We start from the raw sequence: 24,449 nt of genomic DNA, 5'->3' as shown, positions 1-24,449 counted from the left end.
TGGAGGGGGCGGGGGGAGGGGGGGCTCGGGGGCTCGAGGGGGGGGTTCCCCGGGGGGTGCCCACCCCCCGGACTCTCCATCGGACCCCCAAGGTCACACCAAATGTCTTTAAAATAGTTCATACTTTCTGTCATAAGGAAATTAATCTGTAGCATAGACATTAAAACAGCACTTGCTCTCCAATTAGATTACCGTTTTTAAACCCAACCGTGCCAAGCTTTGAGCTAGACATCGGGCTAGACTACAGGAAATGTAAGAACATGAACCAGGACAGGGATTGGGTCCACCCTATTCACTACTGTATTCTGGCAGGATAGCTAATGCCTGACACAGTAGGTGCTCATTAATGACTGAATGAGTGGGTGAAGGAATGCCCCACTATGTAGGAGCTCCCCTTTTGTTGGGGAGGACTGAAGTACAGGATTCATTATGTGGCCCTTCCTCTTGACTGGCCCAATAAGTGTGAATGAACTAGAAGTTGAGCCAGACTGCTAACTGCTCAAACAGAGGTACAGCAATGGTGCTACCAGAATACACAAGAGTGGTCTGGCCCATCCAGAAGAGGCTTCACAGAGGTTAACATCTGCATGGAAGTTCATCATGATTTCGCTATGTGGAGGAGGTGAGCCAGGGAGTTGGGCCAGTGGGTGGAGGGTGGGTTAAGGCTGCCCTCTCACATCCCAAGTGGCTCCTTCTCTAAGGTCAACATCTTCTATGTTAGAAGCCTGGACCCAACTGTTGTCCTGTGTCTGCTAGGTCTGAGATCACCTCTCAGCCAGACTTAGGCCACAGTGAGACTCCACCCTTCTCCCCTTGATCAGCCTCAAAACTTGATTTATGGCAGGCCTTGCTGGGTCCCTCTCACCTTATGTAAGGGGCTTGGGCGGGGCTGACAGGCCTCACTTGGTTCCTGGACAAAATCTAAACCTGACTCCACCCCAGCTGCCCAACCTGGTAGAACAGTATGTGGCCAATTTCCTATCTAAATGTTGCCCTGTCTTTGAGAGATCACCACTGGGTGGCATTTACCAAACTGTTCAGGAAAATTTTAATAGATGTGTACAAAGAATTAAAGTCCTTCCCTTCGCAAACAACCCTTTTTAAACCACTCAGTAGTGAGTGGTTACTGAAGAATTTCCAGAGCTTTTAATATGCTACTTAATTGTGAATCACCAGGAGGGAGGCTTAGCATGCAGCCATTTCCCACACTCACTTGCTCATTAAAATTTTGTTCTCAGAACATCAGGACTAGTTACCTGGATCCCCACTTTTTCTAGGGACAATAACAAATATATTACCCCCTTAATCTGCAACTTCAGATCCTTTAGCACAAAGATGTTTACCACAGGACCATTTGTAACACTGAAAAATTGCATCCATTCAGGTTATGTGGCTGTTAAAAATAATGAGATCTATCTATATGCACCAGTATAGAGAGAGCCTAAAGATCGGGGGGGGGGGGGGGGCAAGGCACAGGAATCCCAATTGTTTAAAAAGGACATGAAAAAAATAATAATAAAATAAAATAAATAAAAAGGACATGAATATATGGTTTTATATTTGTAACTGCAAAGGAAGAGGTCTGGAAATGCACTAAAGTTTTAACCACAGTTCCCCCTGAGGAGTACAGTATCGGAAGGAACTAAAAAGGGAATATAATCACTTTTGACACAAGAGCTACTTATGTATTATTTTATCACAGCAAGTATACTATCATCGGTTGCTCGTATATTTAAAAAATATATATTTCAGGATCTCTGAAAGAAAACGCTAAGCCAAAGTAGCCTTATCTTCTCTTAAAATTGAAAAGCAACTTCACATTTGATCACTTTTTTCTGTTCAAAAGAAAATTACATAAAAACTGCCATATAAGGGAGTTGGGGCCTATTCTCCCTTGGGTCACACCACCTGTGAGTTGTGATTAAAAGCTGGGGATGCCTGGGTGGCTCAGCAGTTGAGTGTCTGCCTTCAGCTCAGGGCATGATCCCGGGGTCCTGGGATGGAGTCCCACATCTTCTCCCTCTGCCTATGTCTCTGCCTCTATCTCTCATGAATAAATAAATAAATAATATTTATATATATATAATATATATTATATATAGAATAATAATCTACATATATTATATATATATATTATATATAGATGGAGTAGGAAAAATAAAGGCTTATAAACCAATCTGCCTCTGCTTCTCTTCACCAGATCTTCCTAAGGTATATCAAAAAGCTCTTTTAAAAAATGTTTTTTGGGGATCCCTGGGTGACGCAGCGGTTTGGCGCCTGCCTTTGGCCCAGGGCGCGATCCTGGAGACCCCGGATCGAATCCCACATCGGGCTCCCGGTGCATGGAGTCTGCTTCTCCCTCTGCCTGTGTCTCTGCCTCTCTCTCTCTCTATAATAAATAAATAAAAAGAAAAAAAATGTTTTTTGGAAAGTACATAAACTAACACCGTGTTTGGGGGAAAGAGGACAACAGAGATGCACGGCATTAAATAGTAAGCACAAGATCTCCCTGGGCTAGATGCATGGAGACCAGTGTGGAAAGGCTGGCCTTCCTTTCACCCCAGCTCCAAGCTCTGTGTCTCTCCTTCAGCTGGTTGTTTTCCTCACTGTAAGAGGTGTGACGGTGGCGGTTTTCCAGGGCAGCCCCAGGGTAGCCAGGCAGTCTGCCTCAAATCAGGCCAGGCAGGTGGGGCCTGGAGCTCATGCAGCCAAGGTAAGCAAGACATCAGAAGGCTTTATTTCTGCAAAGACCAGGAAGTTCAGTCCTCCTTCCTACTGCCTCCTAAAGGTGGCATGCCTTGAATCCACCAGTCAAGGCTGGGGCTGCAGGCATGCCTCGTGGTCTGGGACTGAGAGCTGGTCATTTCCCTAGTACCCAAGTCACCACTCTCCGGAATGAGGATTGTTTTTGTTTTTACAAAGCATTCATTTCATTTATTATTTATATCCCACCTGTTTCCAAAAAAGGGTTTCTGGCATATTCCCAAGTCATACAGTACAAGATTGGTGAGTGAAAAATTCATGGAGCCTTGTGGAGGGCAGTACTTTCAAATTTGTGAATGCATATACTGTTTGACCCAGTAACTCCGTAATGGATTCAGAAGAAAAACTTGCACGTGTGCATAATAAATATGTGGAAATATGCACATATGAGCATATAAAATACATACAAAAGGAAAGATACACACCAGACTGTCACCTGTATTGTCCTCTAGGGATAAATTGGGTAGGTATGAGAATGATTAAGTTTTCACATTCTGCACCCCATATAACTTAAAAAAAAATATGTCTATGCATTTCCTGTATCACTAAGCCTTAGAAGGTTACTTTCTTTTCCAGAGAAGAAATGATAGAATAAACCTCCATGTAACCATCACCAAGCATCCTGTTACCTTCATTCAAACAGTTCTTTTTAGAGACTAGCACATGACGGCATTCAGAGCACAAGCGTGTGGTTAGACAGTCCCAGTCCTCACTCTGCCACTTACCAGCTATGGGACTTTGCATGGGTCATCTATCCCCTCTGAATCTTTGTTTCCTTCTTTGTAAGTCAAGCTAGTCACACGTCTGTCTTCCCTAGGGCCGTAGCAAAGAGGAGATGAAAAACAGCAACAAAAAGCATGATGCTGGTGCCAGGGCGTCTCATGAACAGTCACTATGCCAATCTGTTTTGGTGGCCTTTCCCCAGGACCCCTCTGCCATGGGCAGGCATGCCGGATAGGGAGAAGACGTGGAGCTGGACAGGAGAGGGTGCTGACTGGGAAGAGCTGAGGAGAAACGAGCTGGGGACCAGGCTTTGAGGAAGCAACACATGGACTCTGGTGGCAGCAGCAAGGAAACCCAGGAGAGCAAGTCTTAGCACAAAGCTAAGTCAGAAAGCAAGTGTGGTTATTTTTTACTAACATACATGTAGCAACAAACAAAACTATGACTCTGGGGCCAGAGTCCTGCAGTGAGGTGCCTGCCATCTCAGGTTGCTAGGGGGCAGAGGCTCCAGAACCTCCCTGCTCCACCTCCTCTGCCTTGACCCCTTACCACTGCTAACAGCACCAAGTTTTCCAGTATGTGTGGGGAAAACTCCTCTCTTCCTCTATAAGGGGTGGAGGGGGATGGGGTCCTAAGTATGGAGAAAGGTCCAGCACAGTGGCTCCAGCCAACCGGGAGCCTGATTTCCTTAGCAAGATTAAGATCTGGACCCAAGGAGTGGTTTAACCCAACCCCCAGCCCTTGGCCCAAGAACTTCTGTCAGACACTTTTCCTCCCTGCAACTCCCTAGAGCAAGGCTTCTTCAGGGCTCTTCCCCCATTTGGCAACTCATGGAAAGCTGCTTGAAATAGTAACAGCTAGGTCTGAATTAGTAAAGAACTCCCGTTACGGGTGGGCTTGAGCTAAGAAAGAGGCTCTGTGGGCCTCCTGGTTTATTTGGGCCCTGAGAACAGACTCCATCAACACTGGCCTCATTCTTGGAACTGAGCACTGAATTCTGTCCTTCAAGGGATAACTGAGGGAGGTAGGCCAAACTCTCCCTCCCTCTCCTCATACCAGCAACCTCCATTCCTGCTGGAGAAATATAGCAGGTAGGTTCTGGAGTCTGGAGCCAGGCACATAGCATCGTGGAAAAAGGAAAGCTAATTAAGAGTAACAGAGAGTAACACTCAAGAGTCAGAGCCCAGGTGCAAAATCCCAGCTCTGTCTGTCTTTTGCTGGCTGTATGGCCTTGGGCAAGTCACTTCACCTACAAAAGGCTAATACCAACTGGTTTGTTGAAGATTAAACAGAAGTAACATCTGGGAAAGTGCTTGGCATTATGCCTCGCCCACTTAAGGGCTCCATAAGGGAGGTCTACAATTATCCTTAGAGCCTTAGAAAGAACAGGGGCTTTGCTTTGCAGGCAGATAGACTAAGTTTGAAGCCTGCCTTGACCATTTACAGACTAGCCTGGAATAAATAATACTTAAGTTGTTTTTTTAGTTTCATGTTCCTCAGTGGGAAAACAAGGTGGATAAATGACAGGAAAAACATCCTTTGGCCTTTCTGCCCCTTCCCCACATATACTCAACACTGACAACACAGTAGAAAAGGAAAAAGCAGTTAGGGAATCTGGGTGGCTCAGCTCATCTCAGGGCTGTGAAATTGAGCCCCACACTGAGCTGTGTGTTGAGCCCTGTGTTGAGCCTGCTTAGGATTCTCTCTTCCCTCCCCTTGCTCCCCCTTTGCCCCTGCTGCGCGCTCTCAAAAAAAAAAAAAGAGAGAGAGAGACAGACAGACAGACAGACAGATAGAGCAGAGCAAACTGTCCCAGGGCTTGGTCTGTCCACAGGCTGTGACGGAAGCTGAGGGGAAGATGTGCATTGGAGGGAGTCAGTCATGGCCTGGTCTTCCAGTGAAAGTAGAAACAAAACAAAACAACTGTTTATTTTTCCTTGAATGCACTGCTGGCTGAAATGGCCAGGCAGAATTTTACACAACTTCAATCCTTTAACCAAACATCCCGGCGAAAATGGACAAAAGCCCCTGGGCTTGTCACAGGAGAGCCCTTTGCAGCCAAGTGACCCGCCCCCCCGCGTCACCTTTTGACCTCTTTGCAATCAAGTTCAAACTCAATCTCAACAAGTGTCACTGCAAATTGTTTATTAAAACACAAAGCAATGGACAGTGAAAAACATCCTGATTTTTTTACTTTTTGGTGGGAGTAAGGTGGGGCATGTAAAGGGTAGGGACAGATGGAGACAGCCCAGAAGGAAAGACAGCTCTATCCACCCCTACTGCTTTCCCGGGCCAGCCAGGTGCAAAGCCCCTCAGTCATATCTCACTGTGCTGCTGGAGATGCAGGTTGTGGCTACAGACAGAGTCAGTTTGGCCTCCACAGGGAGAGGATGGGAATCTAGGAGCTACCAGGGCTATGAAGAACTTGACACTATTCTCCAGGACTTGGTACAGAATAGAGCAGCCAGGCCCAATCTGGAGGGTGGGGTGGGTTTCCTGACGAGCCAGGTTAGGCCAATAATGGTTGAAGGGGCTGCTCTGAGCTCAGAATGGGCAGCTGGTCCTAGCGTGTGAGAATATAGTAGAAGGAAAATCCAAGGAAGGGACTAATCCAGGGTCAAATTTTCTTTTCATTCCCTGGATCATGACACACCAGGGAAGAGAAGAGTCAAGAACGCCTCATTCCTGGTTTGCCGTTAAGACTCTCCCTGCCAATTCTCCCCTCCCACCTAGCAACTCGGCTCTCCTTTCCCGACAGTTGTCCTTTGAAAGGACGGAAAGCACACTTCAGTTTGTTGTTGTTTTCCCTCATACTGAAATAAAGCACTGAAGCTCAAAATAGAGGTGAGAATGAAGTTCTGCTTCTCCTGGTGCTATGTGCCCCCATCTCACAAGACTGCCTGGATGTGAGAGGTGCCAGGGCCCTCCCTGCCAACTCTAACAGGACTACTGTTTCCCTGGCTGCCAGCACAATCCTGGCTTCTTGTTTTTATACTCCTGGGGGGTGGGGGTGGGGGTGGGGGGGGTGGGAGGGGACCATCCCAAGAGATCCATCCTGCTCTTTTCCTGCCAACCCAGCCAGTCCCCAAATCATATGCTCTTATCAAAATGATTTGGCAACTGAAGGCAGGCTAGCCAAAAGGCAGCGGGGGAAGGACAAACTAGATCGGCAGCAAGCCACCCACATACAAAGAAACCCGCCCTAGCTGGGCAGCTGACCCACTGGTGCCAATCTGGGCTCATAATAAAATGAAGAAATCTAGCCCTCTTGCCCCAGGAGAGGTCTAAATACAGAAGGAGTCCAAGCTCGGACGGATAAGGAGAAATTACACTGATCTCTCTGAAGCTTGAACATTAAGGCTTCTTTGCAATTTTCTTAGAGCTCTTTGGACCCTAATTAGATCTTTCCATAGAAGAGAAGCAAACTTCTTCTAAGATTTCTGAACAGATCCCAGGTATTTCTGGTTCTGCTTCTGCACTATCACTTAGCCTTCCCCACAGCAGAAGGAGGCCCAAAGCATCTCCTCCTCCTTCCCTTTTTTTTTTTTTTTTTTTGAACAGGAGCATCTGTTAATCTCTCACTTTGGAAAGCTCACCTGTTCTCCTAGGTCCTTTAGAGAGGCATGGAGGACAATATTACATGTTGCCACTTGATGCCATTAAGGCTCCTTGAGGCAAGAAGACACTTGAATTAGGTCAGAGCCGGCCAGCAAAGAGGAAAGGGAGAAAGGGATGGGGAATCAGCCCCATGGCAAGGACTGTAAGACCCCGCCCAGACCTGAATCTAGAGGGAATGCCCACCCTGGCTCAGAGCAGGAGAGGAAAAGGCACTGTGCTGACCGGGGTGGGTCCTGCCCCAATCTCCAGGGAGGGTAGAGAACCTATGGACTCTCCCTGGGCTTCCCAAGGTGAGCCAATTTCTAGAGAAAGGAGTATACTTGCTAGGAAAGGGAAAATACTGCTGCTGTTTTCTGAAGTTCAACTGAGATTCTAGAAGCCATGGCCAGGCCTTCTCAGGAGAAAGTAGAGGCAGGATAAGAAGGAAGAGAAATTCCTTAAAACAGAAGCTTCTCCAAAAAGATAAAGAAGTCAAAACACAATTCTGAAACTGGATTAAAGTTTCCAGGCACAGAAAGGGGAGGTAAACTTAAATTTCACCTCATCTCTTCAAAGCCTAATTGACCCCTAATGTGATCCCCCAATTTCAGGCCAGTATCTCTTAGGCAAACTGTGGAAAAAAAGAGAACAAGGTCACACTCTCAAACCAGCCAGTAGCCCTGCAGGCCCTGTGGCCCCCCTGGGAGTCTAACACCGCTGACACTTGAAGATAACCATCTTTCAAGTCACCAAAATTCAAGATATTCACTGAGCAGCTTCTCCTCCATAGCGGAGACTTTACAGAAAAATGGGATCTGGTTTAGGGGACATGGATCCCACAGATTGTTTCCTGTGGGACCCACAATGTTTTAGTCAGATGAGTAAAACCCAAAACAGCCAGCCGGCCTCTGACCCAAATCAGAGCTACGACGCTGCAGACTCTCTGGGCTGAGAGTAGACATCTTTGTGTGGTCCACCCAAAAACTGAACCAAAGCCACACTCCTGGCAAAAGGAGTTTCATCTTGGCCATATGCTCTTGGCTTTGGGGTCAGGGAAATCGAAAAGCCTAGGAGAGCATGGATCCAGTAGAAGAGCCAGATCTCCCTTTCCCCAGGCCTAAGTGGCCTCCCTCATCACTTCCCCAACCCCAGACAGACTCCCTACAGCACAGCCGCCTGGGCCTAGCATGAGCTCAAAATTTAGGCAGGGGAACAAACAGTGCAAAAAGCAAACGATGAACAGAGTAATCCGTGACACACACAATACAAAAATACAAATAAAGAGTGCCCCACCCTACCCCTTTAACCTAAACTTCATGTACCTATATCATCTTGGAGGAGCCAAAAAACAAAAAACAAAACAAAAAAAAAAAGCTTTCAAGTTCAGCATCACGGGCCAGCTATAACCAGCCCTGGGCAGCTCTGTTAGCTGGGTGGGCTTGGCTCCAGGGGACTCTACCCCAGCCCCCACCATACTTCTTCCTGTTTCCTCACTTCTCCTTTAGTTTTTGTGAGCCATAGAAAGATGTTCCTTCCTTTCGGACACAAGCAGAGGAAAATGCCCATCCCTTATCCCTGAACTCAGGGGAAAGGAGTGGGCTTGGAAACAGGGGTAAGCTTGGAAGCAAAGCTGCTTGGCTTACAGTACCATTAGGAAATGGCCCCAGGAGCCAGGGTTTCCTTCTGAGACTCTGAGTCACTGAAAGGATGGGTTGAGGTAAGGAGGCGGGACCCTCCCCTTCCTCAGAGACCCAGGCAAACTAACAAACAAGGCAAAATGGAGGCAGCAAGTCCTCCTTCCTCATCTTGTCTACTCCACTGGCAGTGGCTGACAGCTGTGGGGAGTTGTGATGGAAGAGGAACCAAAGCCACTGTCAGAAGCTCGATTAATAGTCAGGATATTGGCTGCCCCAGGCAGGGGGTCCCCAGGACCAAGGCTAAGGGATGTCATCCTTTAAAGCAGGGAGCTTTGTGAAGCACTCCAGGAAGCGGTCCTCTTATTGCAGCCTCAGGCCAGAGCCATCCAGATGCCCGACTCAATACCCTACTACTGAGGCCTAAGTCACAGCTAAAATAAAGGGCTCCAACTCTCAAAGGACTCAACGTTGGCCCAGAGTAACTCATTAAGAGTCAAAACCCAGGACATGAGCCCAAAGCTACTTACTTTGTCACAAAATGAACAGTTCAAATATATGGAAGCTCTTTAAAAACATTGGGGGGGGGGGGGGAGACAAAATTAAACACATTCTGAAAAGATGGGCCTTGTCTGGGATTCTGTGCTGCTCCAGCCCAAGCAGAAGCTAATCCTGCTGTCTTCCATCCACAAAATTCCTTGTAGTTTGGTTAGGTCCTCCCTCATTGCTGCTTTAACTGGGAAAAGGATAACAGTGACCAGAAAGGAAGGGAAGGGGTAAGCTTCATTTCCTGCAGAAGTTTTTCCAGGGAATTTAAGACAGATGCTTAGATGCTAAGGTTGGCTTCAGAGCTGCCAGGACTATGGCTGACTGGAAATCTTTCAGCCCCGTCATGCCAAGAACCCAACTGTAACTTGGATACGGAGATGAAAGGACAGAGGGGCATACTGTTAAAATCAGTGAGAGGAGCCACTGGGCCAGATACAATCAGTCTAGTTCTGCGGGGGCAACTCTGGGCATAAACCAAAACTGGTTGGCTTGTGCCACAGAAGGATATGGGACTAAATGAACATCAGATACTAGATAGATACTCTAAACAGTGGTCAGTCACTTAGTAGGGCTCAAGTCTCTTGAGGTGGCTCTTAAATTATGCTAACATAAGCCTTTTCCAATCCAAAGACCAGAAGAGACTTTTAAGGTCAAGTGTTCTGTTGCTGCAGGCTGGAAAGCATCCCTGTCCCCTGGCAGCAAGACCCTACAAAGGGGCCAGTAAAAGAACTGCTGGGTCAGGTCCTCCTGGCTGCTGGCTCAGAGATCCAGGGAGGGAGGTACCAACAAGGTGAGGTGGTAGAGGATAAGACATTCAAGCAAAGGGAACCCCAAATCCCCATGTCTCCTTCCCTTCTTGGCAATAATTTAGTGGGATGATTGAAAGAGAGAAAGAGAGAGAGAGACAGAGAGACAGAGAGAAGAGATTTCAAATGAGCCAGATTAAGGGGGGGGAAAATGAGAGGAAATCAAGTCCCCAACAGGCACTGAAATCAAAATGATTTGTTGTGGTAACAAGTCAGAGGCAACTTGAGGACCTGAAATAAACTAATCGTCTTGGATACCAGACAGTCCTCTAACTGGCACATGTCAGGGAGACAAGCAATGACAAAGCGCAAACACTTAAGGTGGAACCATCATTAGGCTGAAACCAGAAAGGCTTCCAAGTAAGGAAGTATCTACTTTTCTTTTCTTTTTTTTTAATCCCCCTTCTGTTTTCATCTTTATCATACAAATTATACACCTTCACATATACACAAAGCACACACACACACTTTCAATCCGAGGACATCTGAAAACTTATCTGGACATAACTTCAGAACATACCCAACTCCCAGCACTGGTCTTCTCAGGTAATAAGATGACATTTCCCTGCTGTTAATTTCAAACCTAAAAAAAGGAACCATGTCTGCTCTGGGTTCAGAGTCCTTTCCACTAGATGTGCAGATGAGGATCCGTGACTGTGTAGGATCCGCTTTACCCTAAGTACCCTGGAGAGGAAAGAGATGGCTGGGGCCAGCCACAAAGAGAGCACAGGGAATAAAGCAGGGCTGGGACCAGTGGGGAATGGGGGCTGCTCTCTACCCACTCTGCCTCTTTTTTTCTCCTTTAATTTTTTGTGTGTGGTTTTTGTTTTTTGTTTGTTTGTTAATCATTGTGAAAAATACAGAAACCAAAACCAACATGTTTGGTTTCCTTCCCACACCCTCCACCCAGTTCAGGATGGTATGTGTTCTCACAACCGGCAGAGGCAGAAGAGGGTTGGAATGAAGACTCCGAAGGCCACCAGGATGGGAAACATGAGGCTGCTGTTGTCCGAGGCATAGGGGTTGGGCGTGCGTGGGCCCGACTGCACCCGGTTCTTGTTGGTCTGTCTTTTGAGATTAGACCCTTCATCGTATTCTTCTTCTTCTTCTTCCTCCTCTTTCTTCTCCAGGCCTGGATGAGGCTGCAGCTTTGGTACATCTGACACAATAAAGCAGACACCTTTTAAGTCAGACCCACAGCCTTTAACTGAGACCCTTAAGAACCATAAATGAGCCACAATCAAGAGACGCTATGACCTCAGCAGGGTCCATGGGAAAAAAAAGAGTAGTGGAAATAGCTCCTGGCCTAGAGAACAGCAATTGCTGCAAACACTAGTCTTCTTTAGATTTAACTAAAACACAGTAAAAGCCCTGTGCCCAGGGAGGCTCACTCTCTTCCCTTCCTGTCCTATTTCTTCAGAACCATGGGAAGACCATATTGAACAGAGGCAGTGACCTAACACCCAAAACTTAACCTTTTCCAATCCCTCCTTTGGCCTCCCATGTTCCCTTCTGATCCACACAGCAACTGAGGAAAAGCTGAGCCACAGAACCTTGGGTTGTCTGTCAGCACACACTACCCCTCTGCTCTGCCTCCTCCTTAGGGACTCAAGCTACAAATCTGTTTTTGTGGCAAGACATTTACCTAAATGTCAGAATACCAGTATCTGGGGACACATCAAGACAAGAAGATGAGCTCCTTGGTGCATTCAGGATGAGTTAGGAAAAGGTACAGAGATAGAATAGAGGAGAAAAGTCACTAAGACATAAGCTTTCTCTGCAATAAATCAGCCTGGGAAGCTGGTGCCCAGGATCATCTCAATGCTGAGAAAGCAATACACCCTAAGGTTAGATCCCCAAAACAAGGAGACATTAGTAAGTGAACTTTTGGCCAGTGCAGTCCAGCAATTCTGGACTCTCTCAGAGCAGACCAAAGCGCTAAAGGACTCCTTCTTTTGCTTTTTCCCTTTTTGCCCCCAAGAAATAGATGTCAGAGAAAGAGAGTAAGAACAAGTTTTAGGCAATTCCAAAAGACCGCAAAGTTCAGGGCACACCAGGAGGTACCATTATTAAGCCAAATTTACAATAAAGTTCAAGGAATTTGTCCAAAACCAAAGAGCTGATTAAGTGGCAACAGCAAAATTTGAATCCAGACCTTATTCCAAAGCTTAGGGCCAACACCATGCTACACTTCATCCCCATTCATCTGGCTCTGGATTCCTCACAATTTGGCTTTTTTTTTTTTAATTTATTTTTTATTGGTGTTCAATTTACTAACATACAGAATAACCCCCAGTGCCCGTCACCCATTCACTCCCACCCCCCGCCCTCCTCCCCTTCTACCACCCCTAGTTCGTTTCCCAGAGTTAGCAGTCTTTATGTTCTGTCTCCCTTTCTGATATTTCCCACACATTTCTTCTCCCTTCCCTTATATTCCCTTTCACTATTATTTATATTCCCCAAATGAATGAGAACATACGAAAGATGAATGGATAAAGAAGATGTGGTTTATGTATACAATGGAATATTACTCAGCTATTAGAAATGACAAATACCCACCATTTGCTTCAACGTGGATGGAACTGGAGGGTATTATGCTGAGTGAAGTAAGTCAGTCGGGGAAGGACAAACATTATATGTTCTCATTCATTTGGGGAATATAAACAATTTGGCTTTAAATGTTTTCACAATACTGATCAGCTAAAGTACTCCCCCAAGGGTTTCCTCAACCATATCCTTCAGCCCAAGGCAAAAAAGACACCACTTACCATCCACTGTCCCAGCCATGATGTAGAGTGCACAAACTTTGGGATTGTCATAGTACCCCTAGGAAATGGGAAACCACGGTCAGTACCACACAGCAGTAAACATTCCCCCGAATCCATTCTTTTTAACATTTTCTCAACTGGGAGGGCAGAGGGAGAGCGTTACCTTAACAAACTCGATGTAGAGTTTCCCTGTGAAGGTGGACACCTCCCCTTGGACACTCAGCTTCCCCTTTCTGATGCTCATAGGGATGATTTCATCATGAGCTGTGCTGTGCCCAACACGATCAAAGATATCCAAGTCCTTCACCACGACATGGCCATTCAATCGCACATCAAATACCTTCCACGATTAAAAAAAAGAGACAATGTCAAAACCATCAGCGTCATACCCCTTTAGCAGTGTGAGATCATGTACCTGCCTGGGTTTCAAATTCAGAAATAATGTTTAAGATGACAGGGCTGGGTATAGTCAAGGGTACAAAGTTCTTTACATGAACCAAATCAAAGCCATGTTCCTTCACTGTCGAGGTCTCATACTGGTCTTAGGGAACAGAGAACAGAAACAAAAAGCTCAACGTGGATAGAAGAAAATTTGCAAAAAGAGGCAGGAAAAGAATAAAACTAAAAACAAGAAGGCACTGACAACCAGGATCATTTAGTTGTCAAGAATGAAGATTCTGGCATTGCCTTCTGTCACCAACCCCCAGAGCCAAGTGCAGCTTAGTGAGCAATGGGACATTGCTTCTCTAGGGGCAGAAGGAATCCAGCTTTTCCTTAAAGCTCACCTGTTCCTCCCTTCTGGGGAGGCTCTTACATTCTCTGGCCCATAGCAGGGGACTATCCAAGAGTGGCAATGTCCCACTGATCAGGCCTCACCTTCTGCTGGGACTGTGCAAAGTAGACCTCAGCAAATTTCAACACCAGCACGTAGTCCCCCTCCTCCTTGATGGGCACTTCGTAGCCAAAAGTCTCCTCATTGTACCGCTCTGTTTGATACAGGATCTGGTCCTCAGGGTTGGAACGCAGGATTGGCAGTTTCATACCATAGTCGGAGGCTGGGGACAAAAGACAAGGAGAAACCACATCAGAGGCAAGACACACAAAAAGAGCAAAGACCCCAGAACTGACAGAGCCATTTCCAGGACAATGCTAGTAACACGCCCAGAAGGGGCCACCCTCTCTGTGCCTGGTTCTAAAGAGACCAGACACAAAGACATTCAAGAATCAGAGACCTGGGATCGAGTCCCACATCAGGCTCCCTGCATGGAACCTGCTTCTCCCTCTGCCTGTGTCTCTGCCTCTCTCTCTCTCTCTCCCTCTCTCTCTCTCTCTCTCTCTCTCTCTGTGTGTGTGTCTCTATGAATAAATAAATAAAATCTTAAAAAAAAAAAAAAAGAATCAGAGACCTATTACCAAGGAAGAGTAAAGTAAAAGAAACCAAACAATAATCACCCCAACAGCTCTCAAACCCTCAGAGTGGAACTTTTAAAAAGCCTGTTAAAATGCCTTTCCTCAGGAATCCCTGGGTGGCTCAGCGGTTTGGCACCTGCCTTTGGCCCAGGGCGTGATCCTGGAGTCCCAGGATCGAGTCCCGTATCGGGCTCCCAACATGGAGCCTGCTTCTTCCTCTGCCTGTGTCTCTGCCTCTCTCTCTCTATGTCTATCATGAATAAATAAATAAATCTTTAAAAAAAAAATGCCTTTCCTCAACTGCTCAGAGCGTGACAGAAGAAAACAGGCGATAGCTACAGCTCCTGGCTCCCTAAGAAGGGAGCTTCAAAGAAACCTCATAAAACAGGGGGGTTGGCCAAGAACTCTGCAAGATGATTAAGTTCAAAGAATGTGTTGGTTGTTTTTTTTTTTTTTTCATTCAGAAAAGCTCGAGTCTAAAACAAACAGGATATGTTAGGAAAGTCATTTCTGCATTGTCTTTACTGCAAGTAAGATACCAGCTTAGTTGCTTTTTATAATTTTCATTCACAAAGTTCCAAGGCTGGTAAAGAGAAACAAGCTCATAAAAAGAAAGGTGTGATGCTTTCTGATTTCCTTTACATGTAAACATCTTACTTCCCACAAACTCACAAAATTCAATTTCACCTATTCTCTTTTGCACATTCCCCCAGTTAAACTAAAAGAAGAAAAAAAGTTCCTACTTTGTCCCCAGCACCTAACAAGGTCCCTGGCACTCAATATGATTTGCTGAACAACAGCAACAAAGGAGGTGCCTGCAGAGCAGTAAAGCCCTGCTATTCTCTCCAGATAGCTAGGGCCATCCTAGCAAGAAAAAATTTGCCCAGGTCCTACTGGCACCTCTGGCCTAAGATGCCCACGTCCTTGGGGAGCCACCTTTCTCATTTCACAGACTGAGAAGGAATAAGGCAGGGTAAAATTAAAAAGTTAGAGGTGCCTGAGTGGCTCAGTTGGTAGGGCATGCAACTCTTAATCTCAGAGACATGAATATTCAAGCCCCACATTGGGCATAGAGCTTACGTTAAAAAAAAAAAAAAAAAAAAAAGGTGAAAAGTTACATACCTTGAGTCAGCATCAGAAGAGCCAAAAACCGCTATTGCCCCCAGCTTCCTCCCCCAACCTTGACAGGAGACAAGACTACCTATATTTTTCAACCCCACCCCCCCAATAACAAACTAAACTGGGGGCTTTCCTCAAACATAAGACACCACACTCCAGCCCCAGAGATGAATAGCTATGCTTCCTCCTTCCAAGACAGAGTAGCTTCTCTGACTCCTTTATCATGTAAACACAATGAGGCTTTCTAGTGCTCCATAAATCTACTCTCCAAACTACAGACTTAGCAATGATTTTGGTACACAGGCCCACTCTCTCCTCTAGCCTGGAATTAAGATTTCAAGACCACCTTCCAATCTCACACAGTGACTCTGAAGATATTTGGCACCTGGATCCTTTGGGAGATGTCCAAAGCAGTCATCCCTGGAGCCTTATCTTCTGAATCACCAAAACTCCAAGGGGATCTTTATCTCCAAGGGAGGTTAAAAGAGTAACTAAAAGAGCCAGTGGCTAAGATCAAGCCAATAGACATAACGGTTAACAGTTCCTGTAAGTGAACAGTTAGCCATGACATCAGATGGACCTGATGAGACAATGCAACAGGAAACTCACTGCACTTTTGTCTTCAGATTTTTTTCTTCTTGTTTCTTCTCAAGAAATCAAAGAAGGGTGCCTAAGTAACATTAACAAAGGATGTACTGCCAACATGCCTCAGCTCTTTCCCAGGCTCAAACCATTACACCAGAGCACAAACCCATAAAGATTAAAAGACTGCTATTTCTCTTCCACTTGATTTCTAAGAATTTCCTTCTTCCATGAGGACCATGATCTTTACAACTCTGAAACATAACTAGATTTGCTTTTTAGATACGCAGAAAATTTTGTGTATGTGTGGGGAATCTTTTTTCTTGCAGAGTGGAAAAAGCGAGAAGCTGACAGAAATGTAATCTGTAACAGCCTTAGTCTCACAACTAACAAAACTCAGCCATGTGAATAAAAACTACTTAACAACCTTGGAATTACCTTTAAATATTTTTCCTTTAAAGCCCAAGTGGCTTTCCCAGGAGGTTTGCCACATACAAAGTTGCATTTGCCCAAGCCCCAAGAGACGCAGCAGCAAAAAGGATTTTTTTCTTTCCCCCTTAGAGTTTACATATTCACAGCTAAACAGATTTCTCTGAGTACAGTGAAGTGTACACAATCAGCACATTGCTGAAGTTGGCACAATATAGGTCAGACAGTTAACCAGAAAGGAAGGGGGCCAAAGGGCCTACATTATGTCTGCTGCTTCTTACCTCAGGGACAATGGAGGAGCCAGGCTGCTTGGAAAATTCAGTCCCAGCTTTACAGTAAGACAAGCCTGGATTTGAATCCTGGCTCTGCCACCTACTGTGTGATTTGGAACAAATTATTCTCTCCAGGTACTTTCTCACCTGTAGAATGGGAATACCACTTACCTAAATTCTCTACCTGTGAACTTCTGCTACTTGGAGGGCCTGTAAATGAAGCCTGCCTCTTAGGTGACAGTATAGGAAGAGAATTCTAAACAAATCCCATGGCCTTAAGCAAATCAGAGGGAGCAGTGACTCTCATCCTCTTTTAAGCTCTTGTGTCCACAAAGTCCAATCCTTCCCCAGGCAAAAAGAAGTCTGCCCAGAAAAGGGTCTTCCTTAGGCTTGCAGAATTAGTAATCTGATAGGCTCAGGCTCTTAGCCACCTTTTTGCCCCTCTGGAGCCATGTTCTGCCCTGGTTGTAACTTCATGTAAAAGGTCACTGAGCACAGAAAAAGTAGAGACACTTTAACCCACTCTGGACATGACAGTTTTCAGACTCAGGGCCACTGATTTCTAAAGCATGATAAGTTATACTAATAAGGAAAACAAGACCCAAAGAAGTAAAGCATGTTCTTCAAAGTCATACAAATGATCACCAGGTATCTTTCTATGAAGAGGAAATTCTCCTAAAACCAAGCCAAGTTCTATGCCCTCAGGCCAAATAACCAGGAGGGCATAGAACTGGTGAGCCAGGAGGAACCCAGAATGAGCAAGTTAAAAAGAACCTGGAATGTTCAGCATGCCAAAATCCCAAGTTGAGCACTGCTAAACACTTTCTATAGTGGTACTTCCATCTGGTGAGGCACACAAGTTGAAAATGCCTTTCCCAGGCTATAAGTATCTCCTATAAGCACCAGCTATTCTCAAGGCAGAAATGAAATTCAATAAATATTATAAAGTGCCTTTGAAAGCAAAAGCCACAAGGTGCCCTAGGCCACTCACAGTTACAAGAATGCTGAACTACAAAGACACTATAGAGAAACACCAAGTTCAAAAGCAGGCCAAACGCTTATCTGGATTAACTTGGCAACAAATACCTGAATTCAGTCAACATAAAATGAACTTTCTTCAGCATGCTGCAAACAGTAGCACAGGCATGTCGCAAAAGAAATAAGACATACAGCTCCTACTGCAATTACTGTAAATAGCTGCATGAAGCAAGGGTCTCCAAATACCTGGCACAACCTACCTTCTCTGCCTACCAGAGAAGGGCGGGCAGAGTGAACAGCTAAACTTCTCTAGGTGGTGCCGACTCCTTAGTACAGAAAGAAACTAGAGAGTTGCCTCCTGAGAGTGGAAGCTGAATCACATCTCAGCCCCAGATCTAAGGCCACCAAAAGCTACTCTAGGAACCCAGTAAGTGTAATGTTGCAACAAGCTGGTCCAAGCTGCAGCTGACAACCAACCTTCACTCTTCATCTACCCCTCCCCACTGCTCCAATTCATGGTCCATGCTGGTCATACTCTGACAAGAGTGGAGCAGGGAAACGGTTTATAGAGTATCCTAAAGACCGGGGTCCAAGATAGGGGTCCAGTACACATAAGCTTTGGTAGGTAGGTCTCATGAAATTTTACCTGCTACAATAATCTCCTCCAAAGGAACGGCAACCATGAACCAATAACCCAAGGACACCAAGACTGGCTGACTACTGACCAGCAACAGCAGCGTCCCCCCCGCCCCCCTTCAAAATCACCTGCCCCGGCAGATTAAAACCAGGATTTCTGTATAAGAAGAGAAGCTGGGGACTAAACCTGTATGATCTTAGCTTTTTCCTCTACATAATGAACCTAATAGGATAATGTAACCTATGTGAAGCCTGGTGTCTGTTAAGTGAAAGAAACCATCTGCACACTGTCCTTACCACTACTATCTCAAGAGGCAAAGTCCACAAACGGTCTCTAGTTTCCTCAAGGGATCCTTCCTCCCTGCCCACACCCATGAAGAAAGAGGAAGGGTCCAGGATGGAGATAGCAATGACCTCCCGCTCATGTTAAGCCGAGCTTTGGCTGCTGTTACAAGCTGCTAAAGCACGGAGCCCTGACTCAGCTGAACCCAGGCTACTGAGACCTACATGCCAGGGCTAACTAAATTCCAAGACAAACATAGAACTTCAGAAAACAGTCCTGTGTCCCAACACCCTCACATGTATGGAAGCAATAAACTTGCTAATGTAACAAACTCCAGGACACTGCAATTAACTTAGAAGAACTAAGTTAAACTCTTTCCTAAAGGCAAGAGCCAAATCTGGGCATTGTGGAAAGAATGAGAGAAAGTCTGTTTCTTGGTTTTCTGGAGATGGCATACTGCCAATTTGGCAGCTTCTGAACCCAGCATACAACATAAATCTCCTTCTAACACATGAAGCAAGGAACTTCCCTCTTAAACCTGTTGTCCAATCCCACTTACAAAAGAAACAGAGTCTAGAGCAGATTCACCCCACGTCTGGTCTGGGGTGAAGCCTCTGATGTAGAAACGTGGGCTTAATCTATTGGGTCTGGAATTTGCATTTTTTTAACCAGCTCCCACAGCAATTCTTACACTAGCTTTTGACAACTGTGTGGCTCTGTAAAAACTGCTGTTGCTCTGTCAGTTAAGTCAAAATCATTTTTCCCATACACTGGGGATCCGACCTCTCAAGGCCACTTAAGGTAGGCTCTACACACTCTTGGACAGAATACCCAGATCTTACACTAGTTGATCCAGTTGACACTCTATCAGCCTCACGTGCAGGATGGCTTCAGTATAACCACCCTCTGGGGCGGCCTCAGCTTCCACCTTTTTGCACACATATCCCTAGCTCTAGAGGGAGGTGGGGAGGAGGGCAGGAGGAGGCTACAATCAAACTTTTCTGGCCCATCCTCTTCAAAGATTCCTTTCTATTCTGGCTAAGAATCAAGCCCCGCTCCTGAAGAAGGGGTAAGGAAGCCGGCTGGTTTCTGGGCTGGCAGGCATCTACCAGGGACTGTCTTGGTAGGAGGGCAAAACCACCCAGGCCTGGGACACTGTTGTTAACCTACAACCCGTGAGGCCTCGAGATGGCAACAGGCCGCCCTCGTCTTCACATTACCCCATCGGGTGGAAGCCAGGGGTTAAGAAACGCAGGATGTGAGGTCCAAATATAACTTCTCGCCAACTCTGCCTCAATCGCTCTTCTCAGCTTGGAGCCAGCGCTAGGCTCTGAGCTCGGACCGGGTCCCTGAGGAAACTGCAGAGAGAGACTTGGCTCCAGAGACGTGGCCCCAGGATCGAGGAGGGGGCTCAGGGCCCGCAAGCCTAGCCCGGCTGAGCCCAGCACGGCAGGCCCTGGATCCCGCGGTTCGGCTGAGGGGCTCTCACCTCGGCCCACCCGGCCTTCCAAAGGGTCCTTGCGGAAGTGGATCCCGTGCACGTCCACATGAGCCTCGCCGCCCGCGTTGACCGCCCAAATGACGCTCTCCGGCAGCCCGGCCCCCGCCGAGCCGACCACGCCGAGCCCCGGCCCCCGGAGCGCCGGCAGCAGCAGCAGCAGCAGCAGTCGCAGGAGCGCCACGGCGGCTCCCTCAACCGCCCAGGCCCCCAGCATGGTGGCCACCACAGCGGGGGCAGCCTCCGCCGATCCTCGTCCTCAGCCGGCCGCCAGGCCGCCCCGGACTCAGAACGACAGCGCCACGGGCCGCTGTGCTTCAGCCGCCGGGTACATGTCGCTCTCGGGCCTCCTTCTCAGCCACGGGTGCCGCCTCCCACCTCAGGAACAACCTACCCCGCCGCCCAGCCCCCGGCCACGACCCCGCAGCCAATCAGCGCCCAATCCTCATTAATTACCCATCACCCCGCCAGGAGACGCCCGTCCATTGGCTGCCAGGCGAGGGAAAGGGCGTGGCTACTCCCAGGCGCCGGCCCAACCATCAGGCTTGAGAGGGAGCGCGCGCAGAGGCTGGGAGTTCGGTTGAAGCGGCGGTTCAATGCGGAAGTGGAGGGGTGCAGCGCCCAGGCGGCCCCGGAATCCCGCGGCTGAATAGGAAAGGTGGCCTAGGAGGGAAGGTTTAGAGTAGGGCGCACTGACACGTCGCCAACACTTCCGGTGCTCCAGATCTTGGGACCGAATAGGCTCCGGAGGGGGCGTTGCCGACTTTCCCGCCCCCTCTTCCTCTCTCAGGGAGAGGCGTGAATATAATAAGCTCTAGTAGGAGAAGCAGCGCACATTCTCCCGACCTGAGTCTCAGTCTTTTTCTCCTCGTGAGGCAGAGAACCCCCCCTCCCCTACAGAGGCCACAAGCACGGGTCTTCAGGGCACGAGTCCCACGAGGACGGCACCCCGCCCCCACCCCTTAGCGGGCTCAGAGCCTGTGGTAGCGTCCCGGCAGCCGTCCAATCAGAAGGCTCCAGCGCAGCGGAAATGCGTGGCCTTGTGGGGGAGGGGCTCCAGGCTACCCGTGTATCCATGGCGACGACCTGCGGCCGCCCCTACCAGTTCGGGGCGGGATTGGGGTTTCCCCCGCGCTAGTGTTAGGAGTCCAGCTCGGCGCTCCGTTAGGAGTTCGTCTGGAGGTTCCCGCGCGACCGAGCTGCTTCTCTGCTCTTTAGTAGATCACCCAGCACCTCCCTACACTAGCGATCCCTGCTCTGTGGTCGCTGTCCCAACTCCCACTTTTCAGACAGAAACTGAGGCCCAGAGACGGTCTTAGTGTTGGCCAAACGGTCACACCGCAAGTTTAGGGCACAGCCAAGGCAGCAAATTCCACGAGTATTTTTTTTAGACCATCCTTACTATGGTTGGCAGATTTAGCAGATACAGGAAGCCCAGTTCAACTTGAATTTCAGATAAATGGGACATACTTATACGAAAAAATAATTCATGTTTTGTTCAAAAATCCAAATTTAACTGGGCTCTTTGCATTTTACCCAACAGCCCTACCTGCTCCGTGCCAGGCACTGAGCTTCACTCAGCCTTGAACAAAAATACGCCCAGGGTCCTGAGTGAGAATTGCAGACTCTGAATTTTAATTGTTTAGTTAGAACAGAGAGAAAGGAACAAAATGAGATAACCAAAATGGAGAATATCAGGGGCGATTTAAATGCCCCATGAATCCTTCTCTGGCCCTAGGATCAGACCCTATAGGGGTAACTTTTAAAGTATACCCTCCTGGTCCTACTCCCCCCCCCCCCATGTTTTGCAAGGATCAGGATGAGCTTGATCCCACAGATATTTTTCCTGTCTCAAGGCACCTCTGGAGTCCTGCACTAGGCTGTCTTATCCTACTCTCTACTCTCTGAAAACTCATCTTTGGAGGAACCTGCTAAGTCAGCACTTGAATAGCCCTCAGAGCAAGGATATGGTGCAAATGGGGATCACAGGTACAAAGACGTGATGGGGGGCTTCCTCCCTCCCAGGTAGTTGACCTGCAGAGCCCATGTTCTAGCCACATATGACATGACCTCCAGAGCTCATATTTATTTTATCCTTAAGCCACTCTAGGCCAGGAGAAACTATCACAAAAATGGATTAAATCTCTAGGGAGGCCTCAAAAGACCTAACCTTAAGCCTCCTTTCAGTTCCCCAGATCCTTCTTCACCCCATGAGATGAAAAAGATACTTGGCTAACCCCCAGTGGGCTCCTCAGATTCTGTTCCTGGCTGGGCTTCCTTTGTACAGCCTGGCCTGGTGTTTTGAGATTCAGTAGCTGGTGGATTAGACTACCTCTTAGGTAAAACAAAAGTTCTGAGACTTGGAGGCATGATGAGCATGGAATCTGAACTAGATTGCCTGGCTTCTCAGCCCTGCTCCACCATTTACTTACTGTGTGGCCTTGGGCAAGTGATATACTCTCTGAGTTTCAGTTTCCTCAACTGTGTAAGTAGTAGTTCCTGCTTTGAAGAGCTAGATCTGAGGTTTTACAGAAGATAATGCAACCATTTGACCTTAGCAATTTCACTCCCTTTTACCCAAGAAATGAAAACACATGTTCACGCAAAAACTCGTACTCAAATGTTCACAGCAGCAAGAGTGGAAGCAACCCAAAAGTCCATCAGCTGAGGATAAACACAATGTGGTGTACCTATACGATAAACTATTGTTGAGCCAGAAAAAGTAATAAAGTACTGATGTACACTACGACGTGGATGAGCCTTGAAAACATTATCCTAAGTGAAAGAAGCTAGACATAAAAGGCCACACGTTGTATTACTGATTTACATAAAATGTTCAGAACAGGTAAATCTATAGAGACAGAAAGTAGATTAGGGGTTGTCTGGGGCTGGAGGAAGGGAGGTGGGGGGATGATAGCTAAAGTATTTTAATTTACTTGAAGCCCACCAGCATCCTCTTGGGACAGAGAACTCGCCTTCTGTGGAGTGATAGGAACTGAGATTTAGGGGTCAGACTGAACGGGGTTCAGTTCCTTTCTCAGTGGCTTCCCAGCTACATCCATTATTCCTTTTCTCTGTAATCACCTCTCTCCTAAAATGCAAATAAGATCATCCACCTTACAGTTGTTGTAAGGGTCAAACAAGATATATTTTTTTAAGATTTTATTTATTCATGAAAGACACAGAGAGACGGGGAAGAGACATAGGCAGAGAAAGAAGCAGGCTCCATGCGGGGAGCCCGATGTGGGACTCGAGATCCCAGGACTCCAGGATGATGCCCTGAGCTGAAGGCAGATGCTTAACCACCTAGCCACCCAGGCATCCCACAAATGAGATATTTTAAAATAGACACCAAACAATGAATTTTCTGAAAGAGAAATAAATCGATTCCATTCACAACAGCATCAAAAACAATAAAGGGGGCCTGGGTGGCTCAGTCATTAAGCATCTGACTCTTGGTTTCGGCTCAGATCATGATCTCAGAGTCCTGAGATCCAGCCCCACTTCTGACTCCACACTCAGTGAGGAATCTGCTTGGTATTCTTTCTCTCCCTCTCTTTCTCTGCCCCTTTCCATCATGCTCTCTCTCTCCCTCTCAAATAAAGAATATAAATAAATAAATCTTGAAAAAAAAAATAAAGTGCTTGGAGATAATCTTAACTAAGGAAGTAAAAGATCACTACTCCAAAAACTGTAAGACATCAGTGAAAGAAATTGAAGACACAAAATAAATAGAAAGATACTCTATGATCACGGATTGGAAAAACTAATATTATTAAAATGTCAATACGACCAAAAGCCATCTATAGACTCAATTCAATCTCTGTTAAGATTCCAATGGCATTTCTTTCCAGAAGTAGGAAAAAAACAAAAAACTCCTAAAACCACAAAAGATCCCAAATAGCCAAAGAAATCCTGAGAAAGAAAAACAAAACAGGAGGCATCACAATTCCTGATTTCAAGCTATCCTATAAAACTGTAGTTAGTTTAAAAAGTTGGTGTTGGGATCCCTGGGTGGTGCAGCGGTTTGGCACCTGCCTTTGGCCCAGGGCGTGATCCTGGAGACCCGGGATTGAATCCCACGTCGGGCTCCCGGTACATGGAGCCTGCTTCTCCCTCTGCCTATGTCTCTGCCTCTCTCTCTCTCTCTCTGTGTGTGTGTGAATATCATAAATAAAATTTTTTTAAAATTAAAAAAAAAAGTTGGTGTCCATCAGTTATTTCTCACTGAAATTGGAAAAATAAGAAAAAATTTAATAGACAACTGGTTTTTTGTTTGCAGAGGAAAGATACGCTTTTTGTGGAAAATATAGACAACTCAGAAGAGAATGTCAAAAAAGGTAAAATTCACTATAATTCCATCCAAAACTGAAAAAAGTCCTGTAAATCCAGGCCCTGATGG

General features: G+C 46.7%; 1 protein-coding gene and 2 long non-coding RNA genes across 7 annotated transcripts; 2 read left to right on the top strand and 1 right to left on the bottom strand.

The window, feature by feature from the left end:
• Positions 1-41: 41 nt before the first annotated feature.
• Positions 42-6,440, top strand: LOC144299987 (uncharacterized). Its single transcript, XR_013366652.1, has 2 exons — positions 42-622; positions 3,689-6,440. It is a non-coding gene; the product is annotated as an uncharacterized LOC144299987 (long non-coding RNA).
• Positions 5,615-20,662, bottom strand: MLEC (malectin). Of its 4 annotated transcripts, none has more exons than XM_077875925.1 (5): positions 20,504-20,662; positions 13,717-13,895; positions 13,004-13,180; positions 12,841-12,898; positions 5,615-11,231 (listed from the first exon to the last, which is right to left on the bottom strand). In XM_077875925.1, exons 1-5 carry the CDS (start codon positions 20,505-20,507, stop codon positions 11,002-11,004), a joined length of 648 nt encoding a protein of 215 aa, XP_077732051.1. In that variant the 5' UTR covers positions 20,508-20,662; the 3' UTR covers positions 5,615-11,001. The 4 variants fall into 4 exon arrangements, with proteins under 4 accessions (XP_077732051.1, XP_077732050.1, XP_077732052.1 ...); XM_077875924.1 differs by lacking the exon at positions 20,504-20,662 and adding an exon at positions 20,039-20,427; XM_077875926.1 differs by lacking the exon at positions 20,504-20,662 and adding an exon at positions 19,770-19,891.
• Positions 20,623-23,161, top strand: LOC144299986 (uncharacterized). 2 transcript variants are annotated; one of them, XR_013366651.1, is made up of 3 exons: positions 20,623-21,802; positions 21,904-22,036; positions 22,630-23,161. It is a non-coding gene; the product is annotated as an uncharacterized LOC144299986 (long non-coding RNA). The 2 variants fall into 2 exon arrangements; XR_013366650.1 differs by having other exon boundaries at positions 20,634-21,264.
• Positions 23,162-24,449: the final 1,288 nt, after the last annotated feature.

Source organism: Canis aureus, chromosome 27 (genome assembly GCF_053574225.1).
Source record: "Canis aureus isolate CA01 chromosome 27, VMU_Caureus_v.1.0, whole genome shotgun sequence".
Taxonomy (NCBI): Eukaryota; Metazoa; Chordata; class Mammalia; order Carnivora; family Canidae; genus Canis; species Canis aureus.
This window is presented reverse-complemented; position numbering and strand designations above follow the sequence as displayed.

Bases quoted from the DNA above. Each gene is read 5' to 3' on its own strand.
- MLEC (XM_077875924.1), bottom strand. From the start codon at position 20,264: ATGCTGGGGGCCTGGGCGGTTGAGGGAGCCGCCGTGGCGCTCCTGCGA. The intron at 13,896-20,038 runs GTGAGAGCCCCT...TTTTGTCCCCAG, and splicing joins GGAAGGCCGGGTGGGCCGAG to CCTCCGACTATGGTATGAAA. The intron at 12,899-13,003 runs GTAACGCTCTCC...CCCATTTCCTAG, and splicing joins TCTACATCGAGTTTGTTAAG to GGGTACTATGACAATCCCAA.